Raw genomic sequence first — 7,999 nt, 5'->3', positions numbered from 1 at the left:
ATATCGACGGGATTTGTTACGCGTTTACCACGTGCCGAACGCGGTTCGAAGCGCTGGGTTAGATACAAGGTAATCAGGAGGACGGACACAGTCCCCGTCCCACAAGAGGCTCACCCGTCTTAATCCCCATTTTACAGATGAGGTACCTGAGGAGAAGAGAAGTGACTTCCCCGAGGTCACACGGCAGACAAGCGGCGGAGCCGGCATTAGAACCCACGACCTCTGACTCCCAAGCCCGGGCTCTTGCCATTAGGCCATACTGCTCCTCTGTTACTTACTGAGCACTTACCGTGTGCGGAGCACTGTACTGTGAGTTTGGGAGAGTACAATACCACCATAAACAGACACATTCCCCGACCACGAGGACCTTACAGGCCACTCACCCCCGATCCGGGAACAACCTCGTTCCCTTTCTAAAGGATGCACAACGCTCTTTAAACCTCTTAAAAGAGCAGTATGCGCAGTAGGAGGGAAAAAAAGAAAAGGAAAATCCAATTTAATATCTTTCTTTTAACTCCACACCGATTGTGACATCCCTACGGAAGTCAACATTGCTTTTTACTATGACCCGAAGACAGGTCAAATGTTACAGGATAAAAAGATTCCTCACTGGCGAGGAATTTCGAAAACCATTTCCAAGAGACGAGAGTGAGACGTAACATCACGCTGAGTGAGTTTCGCCAGTTTGTCTTCGGCCCTCAAAGCGGAGTGGAAATTTATCGCGAGTCACGTGAAGTTAAGGGGAGCGGCACGGCCTGGTGGCGAGAGCACCGGCTCGGGAGTTCCGAGGTCGTGGGCTCTAATCCCGGCTCCGCCGCTCGCCTGCCGTGTGATTGGGCCAGCCACTTCACTTGCGTGGCTCAGTGGAAAGAGCCCGGCCTTGGGAGTCGGAGGTCGTGGGTTCGAATCCCGGCCCTGCCTCTCGTCAGCTGTGTGACTGTGGGCAAGTCACTTCACTTCTCTGTGCCTCAGTTCCCTCACCTGTAAAATGGGGATTAAAGCCTCACGTAGGACAACCTGATTACCCTGTATCTACCCCAGCGCTTAGAACAGTGCTCTGCGCATAGTAAGCGCTTAACAGATACCCACATTATCATTCACTTGTCTGTGCCTCAGTTACCTCATCCGTAAAATGCGGATTGGGACCGAGTCCCTCGTGGGCTAACCTGATTACACTGTATTTACCCCAGTGCTGAGAAGAGGGCTTGGCACAGAGCAAGCGCTTGACAGATGCCGCCATCATCATCATCATGATTATTATCACGAGGTGGGATGATCCCTTCGCTCCACCTCCCTTCTAATAGCTGGGTGACCCGTGAGGGCAAATCAAACGCACCATAGCATCTGAGGGCTGGGGAAGATGCCGCTCACCTCCTCACCGTCCCCCGCTCGCGCCCATCCCGCCGTCGACCCCCGGCCCACGTCCTGCCGCCGCCCTGGAACGCCCTCCCTCCCCACCTCCGCCAGACTAACTCTCTCCCCCTCTTCAAAGCCCGACTGAGAGCTCACCTCCTCCAGGAGGCCTTCCCAGACTGAGCCTCCCCCTTCCCTCTGTTCCCCCTCCCCTCCACCCTCTGCTCTTTCCCCTTCCCCTCAGCACTGCGCTCATCTGTATCTATCACTTATCACCCCATTTATTTCGTTACTGAGGTGCACATCCCCTTGCTTCTCTTTATCCCCATGATGTCGTCTTTCGTTTCGTTGGGCTTTGCGGTCTGTCTCCCCCGTTCGGACCGTGAACCCGTCACCGGGCGGGGACGGGTCTCTACCCGTTGCCTAAGCGTACATTCCAAGCGCTCAGTACAGCGCTCTGCACAGAGTGAGCGCTCGATAAATACCATCGAAGGAATGAATTTTTCCACACCGCCCGGGATCCTGTAGATTCCGAACCTCCAAGAGGCACGGCGGGAGGTCCCCGCCGTGCAGAAGACGCTCCGGAGGGAAGGCGGCTCCCTAAAGGAGCACGGATTTACAACGATATCAGGGTTCGACACGGCCGGGATCTCCGGGGATTGCAGATCCGACGCCTTTTTTGGCAGAGCCAAGGGTAGAGGACTGGGATGCGGGCCTCTCGTCGACAGGCTGCGAGATGGAGGAGGGAGATCTACCGCCTCCTGCCATTTCTCTCCCCGACACTAGAGCCGGAGTGAAAATGCATCGTTTCCGCCAGGACCAACCGAAATAACCGCACCGGGGTCAATCGGCACCCGGCGCGAAGTAGCCGGAGCCGGCGGTGGCCGGAGGCGGAATCCCAGAGGAAGACTCTTCCCCTCTCTTCTCTAAGGCAGAGTTTCCTCTCTCCTCGGGGACGGTGGGGGGGGGAAGGCACCACACCCAAGCGTTCCTTTGAAGAAAACGTTAGACTTCAAGACGCGGGGCAACCGCCTCGACGAGTTCCTCCGGGACACAGGAGGGACCTCCCCCATCGGAACCCCGTCCCCAAAGAGCACCCCGATGCACCCGGATCGTCCTCGGGCAGAGTCGGGTGCCGTCCGAACAGTCGGCGTGCGCCGCCGCTCCTCTGGCTAGGTAGCGACTACCTCCAGAAATCACGGTCGGGCGGGGGGGAAATGCCTGCCTCTTTCTCTTTCGCTCCGCTCGGAGTCATCCACGGAAAAGGGCGAGCCTGAGGTGCCGGAAGGCTTCTTGCGGGTTGGGGACGAGCTCGCCCCCAGGATCCGGAGGTGGAAGGGGAGAGACCGACGGACGGAAAGAGAAAGAGAGAGAAGAGGAGGGAGGACGGCGGGTGGGGGAGAGGGGATGGCGAGGGGAGCGGTCCAGGGGAAGGAGCGGCCAAGATCGGAGGGGCAGGCCATCTCGGCAGCCTGGCGGCATCCTCTCTTCCCGGCCCGGGAAGGGCATCTCTCCGGTCCCCCGGAGCCCCTGCTCCACGTCCTATTTCGGGGCTGGGGTGGGGGGGAGGAGGAGGGGGGTCCGACAGTGGTTTCGGGAGGGGAGGGGGGGCGGCCAAACTAAAAATAAAAAAGACTCCACCGAAGAGGCGCGGTGCCGACAAGGGGGAGTCGAACAACGGCGTAACGGATGGCACGCGAACCGCGGAGACGAAATCCCGCCTGTCGGGCCGCGAATGGATTTCATTTCCTCGAGGGGGGAGAAGGGGGCAAAATGAGGAGGGGGTCGGGAAGGCGGGGGAGGGGGAGAGGGTGGGGAAGGGTTGGGAGGGAAGGAAGGAGGAGGGGGCCCGGAGGGGGGAGGGGGCCGTCCGGGCCCGCCGAGGCTGGCGGTGCTGGAGCGCCTCCTTCGGGGTGGCCGGACGCGGGGAGGAGAGAGGCCGGCCGGCCGGCCCGCGGTGGCCACGGGGCGGGTGGGCCGCCGGCCGGCGCCCAGGGACACGCGTGGGTCCCCCGCGGCCAGGCCCAGGCCCCCTCCCCCGCCCCGCCGGGGGCCTGCAGGCCCACGCTCCCGGCCGGCCCTCCCTCACTCCAGGTCCGCCTTTCCAAGCCAGGACACGCGTGGACGGCCGGGGGGGGCGGAGGGGGGGGGCAGACGGGAGTGGGTCGCACGTGGACCGTCCCCCGCGTGGGCCTAGAGGCCAGGCTCCCCGCCGGTCCTTGCTCCGGGTCCGGCTTGCCAACGGAGGGCGCGGGGGACACGCGTGGGTGGCACGGGACGGTCCCACGCGTCCGGCCCCGGGCGGGTGCCTAGAGGACGCGCTCCCGGCCGGTCCCGCCTCCGGGTCGGGCTTTCCAAGGAACGGCGCCGAGGGGGCGGGGGACACGCGTGGGACTCCCGCCTCCGGACCCCCGGCCGGTCCCGCCTCCGGACCCGGTCCTGCAGCGCAGAGGGGGCGTCCGGGAGGGCGTGGGCGTCCGGCCGGCCGGAGGGTCCCGGGCGTCCGGGCGACTCCTCCATCGGTCGCCGGTCGCCACGCCTCCCTCCCGGCTCCTTCTCTCCAAAGGGAGCCGCGCCGGGAAGAGGGGCGGGGGGCGGGGACGGGGAGGGAAGGGGGGGACGGGGACGGGGAGGGGCGAGGGGCGGGGGGACGGGGACGGGGGGCGGTGCCCGGTCCCGGCCATTGGCTCCCGGCCCCGGTGATGTCACCCCCCTGCCACCCTGATAACTAGTTGGGGGAGAAGCCCGCAACTTTTCGCAGAAGGAGCCGCGCGCGGGCGCCGGGGCAGCGTCGAAGGACCGGCCGTTGGCGCGCAGGGTCTGGCAGAGGGTCCCGCCGGCGCCCCCCTCCCCCGCCCTCCGGCCGGGGGGCGGCGAGCATCCGTCCGGCCATCCTCCCTCCGACCCCCCACCCTCCAGCCCTCCCTGCGTCCCTCCCTCCGTCCCTCCGTCCCTCCCTCCGTCCCTCCGTCCCTCCCTCCGTCCCTCCGTCCGTCCGTCCCCTCCAGGTCGGGGCCGCCGAGGAAGGAGAGGGGCGCCGGGCCGGGGCCTCGGGGGTCGTCGAGGGTGGACGGGCCGGCGTCCGAGCGTCCGAGCGGCGGGGGCGGGGGGTCCGGAGACCCCTTGTCACCCCGGCTGACCATGGTCCAGCAGGCGGACGGCCCCGAGGGCGACGGAGCCCTGCCCCGGGAGGCCACCGACACGGAGGAGGGCGAGTTCCTGGCCTGCAGCCCGGCCGCCCTGGACGAGAGCGACCCGGACTGGTGCAAGACGGCCTCGGGCCACATCAAGCGGCCCATGAACGCCTTCATGGTCTGGTCGAAGATCGAGAGGAGGAAGATCATGGAGCAGTCGCCGGACATGCACAACGCCGAGATCTCCAAGAGGCTGGGCAAGCGCTGGAAGATGCTCAAGGACAGCGAGAAGATCCCCTTCATCCGCGAGGCCGAGCGGCTGAGGCTCAAGCACATGGCCGACTACCCCGACTACAAGTACCGGCCGAGGAAAAAGCCCAAAATGGACCCGGCGGCCAAGCCGGGGGCCGGACAGAGCCCGGAGAAGAACGGCGGAGGAGGAGGAGGAGGTGGAGGTGGTGGAGGTGGAGGTGGTGGAGGTGGAGGTGGAGGTGGTGGAGGAGGAGGAGGGGGCTGTGGCACGGGAGGGGGAGGCACCAAAGGGTCCAAGAGCTCCAGCAAGAAATGTAGCAAGCCGAAGACCCCTCCCTCCTCCTCCTCCTCCTCCTCCTCCTCCTCCTCCTCCTCTTCTTCTTCCACCTCCACCACCTCCACCACCACCAACACCTCCACCAACACCTCCTCCTCCTCCTCCTCCTCCTCCTCCTCCTCCTCCTCCGGCGGCTCCTGCCCCAAGGCCGGGCCTCCTGGCAGAGGGGCGCACCCCGGGGACGGATGCGGAGAGGACCGGCTCTTCGGGCCGGTCAGGGCCGGCGGCGGGGGCAAGGCGGTGAAGTGCGTGTTCGTCGACGAGGACGACGACGAGGACGACGACGACGACGAGCTGCAGCTCCGCATCAAGCAGGAGGACGAGGACGAGGACGAGGAGCAGCGGCTGCAGCCGGCGCAGCACCATCCGCATGCCCCCCACGCCCACCCCACCCACGCCCACCACCACCACCACCACCACCAGCAGCAGCTGCTCCGGCGCTACAACGTGGCCAAGGTGCCCGCCAGTCCCACCTTGAGCTCCTCGGCCGAGTCCACCGAGGGGGCCAGCCTGTACGAGGAGGTGCGCGGGGCGGTCGCCCCCTCGGCGGGCCAGGGCGGAGGGGGCAGCGCCAGCCGGCTCTACTACAGCTTCAAGAACATCACCAAGCAGAACACTCAGCAGCAACAGCAGGCCCAACAGCAGCAACAGCAGGCCCAGCAGCAGCAGGCCCAGCAGCAGCAGCAGCAGCAGCAGCAGCAGGCCCAACAGCAGCAGCAGCAGGCCCAGCAGCAGCAGGCCCAACAGCAGGCCCAACAGCAGCAGGCCCAGATGACCAGCCTGTCCCCCGCCTCCTCGCGCTCCGTGTCCACCTCCAGCTCCGGGGAAGAGACGGACGACCTGATGTTCGACCTCAGCTTGAATTTCTCCCAGAACCCCCAAGGGCCGGGCGAGCAGCTCAGCGGCAACCCCGCGGCGGGCAACCTGGCCCTCACCCTGGTCGACAAGGACTTGGATTCGTTCAGCGAGGGGAGCATGGGCTCCCACTTTGAGTTCCCCGACTACTGCACCCCCGAGCTCAGCGAGATGATCGCGGGAGATTGGCTGGAGGCCAACTTTTCCGACTTGGTCTTCACCTACTGAAACCCCGGGCCTCGGAGGCGGTGATGGTGGTCACTGGTGGTGGTGGTGGCGGTGGCGTTGGTGGTGGTGGTGGTGGGCCTGGTGGTGATGATGGAGAGAGAAAGAGAGGAGAGAGGAGAGGAGAGAGAGAGAGAAAAAAACACACAAAAAAGAGGAAGGCGCGGAGGATGGAGATGATGCGGAGAAGAGAAAAAAATTCGGAAAGAGATGATGAAAAAAAATTGGAGTTAAAGCGAAATGAGTAGCTCTTCGATTTTTTTTTTTGTTGTTGTTGTTATTTTTTTTTTTTCTATTTTCTTTTCTTATTGTGTCTCAAGGTAGTTCCGAACCGAGCCTGGAGTTGTGATTTTCTTTTCCCAGCTATGTTTTTGTTTTTTTTTTTTAATGAGTATTATTTTTTAAATTCCTGAAATCGATCATCGCAACAAAGGCGAATGGGACTGGGGGGAAACGCGCCGGAATGCTGCGCTGTTAGAAGCATGTCAGTCTTTGATTGAAGTCTGGAAGACGGTCTGCAAAGAAGCCTTTTTGGCAGCACAACTGTTAACTCAAGGGGGTTTGTGGATTTTTATTTCTTTCCTGAGAGATCTTAAAGAACTGTTGATTTTTTTTTTTTAAAAAAAAGGGACCATTGCAACTTTTTTTTTTTTTGGAGGGAGAAAACTGATGTCTTCTATGCATCCGATTCTTAACAAAGCTGCAGGGAGCTTGAAAAAATGCAGACTGTACAAACGCTTACAAAAAAAAAACAAAAAAACTGTGAACTGACTTAAGATCAGAGTTTACTTTTCAGATCAAATTGTTTATGGTTTTACAAATGTGATTTCTACTTGCCAACTTTTTTTTTGTAACTTGTTCCCTTATACCTCCTTGATTGAATACCAGACAGCCTAGACCTCAGTACAAAAGGTATTGAAACATTTTTGATACATAACAGACCTCAGTCTTTTTTAAAAATTAATATATTTTCAGGCGTATTTTTGTACAGTGAAAAGGGAACATTCTTGCTGTGTTTTTTCAGTAAGACTTTCAGGCACTTCTTCCCTTTTGATTTCTTTTTTTTTTTTTTCCTCTGTTTTTAGCATGCAAGTATGTTGGTACGTTACGTCCTGGTTTTAAAAGGATTACAATTTTAAAATAATCCTTGCATCTAAAGGCCTTGTGGTTTAAAAAAAAAAAACAAACACTTTTTTGTACAGCTATAGTTCAGATTTGTTCAATATTTGTAGGTAAAGATTTATTGAAAATGGTGATATAGGACCTCAGAGCTGTTACCTTAGTTTAAAGATTGTATATGTACTGTATTATAGTAGGACTTTATGTATCTCATACGCTGTGATATGTGGATGGGGCCCCGGATGGAAGGTTATGAAACTGGATTCTCGATTTTTAGCAAAAAAAAAAAAAAAGGCACATAGTAAAAGAAAGTTTTTTTTTTTCCTTTTGTGCAATATAATCTAAATAAAGTACAGACCATCTGCATATTTTGTAGCAAATGATGGCAAAGCAGACTCGTGCACTGTCAACATCATTGCCTGGGTTTTTTTTTTTATGCTGAAAGTCTGTATTTGACGATTTTAATAAATCAGCTGGAACTGATAGAAACACGCATCGCCGTTAGTCTCTCTGGAAGTAAAGCTGGAGATCCCGGCTTCCCGCCCCTCCATCCTCCAGGAGAAAACATGCATCCGGGAATAATAATACCGATAATTCTGGCAAGGCCTTTCGCCGGACCGCGGGTCGGAGGGAGAGGGAGACTGTCTATGATGCGCAGACTGGAGAGTGCTAAATCGATGAGCCAAATCGGTATTCGGATTTCTTTTTCCTCTTTGGATAGAGT

General features: G+C 59.1%; 1 protein-coding gene across 1 annotated transcript; it reads left to right on the top strand.

Moving 5' to 3' along the window:
• The first annotated feature begins 4,329 nt into the window (after nucleotides 1-4,329).
• On the top strand, nucleotides 4,330-7,764 carry SOX11 (SRY-box transcription factor 11). Its single transcript, XM_029051593.2, has 4 exons — nucleotides 4,330-4,960; nucleotides 5,021-5,086; nucleotides 5,219-5,720; nucleotides 5,856-7,764. Exons 1-4 carry the CDS (start codon nucleotides 4,495-4,497, stop codon nucleotides 6,157-6,159), a joined length of 1,338 nt encoding a protein of 445 aa, XP_028907426.1. The 5' UTR covers nucleotides 4,330-4,494; the 3' UTR covers nucleotides 6,160-7,764.
• Nucleotides 7,765-7,999: the final 235 nt, after the last annotated feature.

The sequence above is a fragment of the Ornithorhynchus anatinus genome, chromosome X1, assembly GCF_004115215.2.
Source record: "Ornithorhynchus anatinus isolate Pmale09 chromosome X1, mOrnAna1.pri.v4, whole genome shotgun sequence".
Taxonomy (NCBI): domain Eukaryota; kingdom Metazoa; phylum Chordata; class Mammalia; order Monotremata; family Ornithorhynchidae; genus Ornithorhynchus; species Ornithorhynchus anatinus.
The sequence above is the reverse complement of the archived record's forward strand: the minus strand, read 5'-3'. Positions and strand labels throughout refer to the sequence as shown.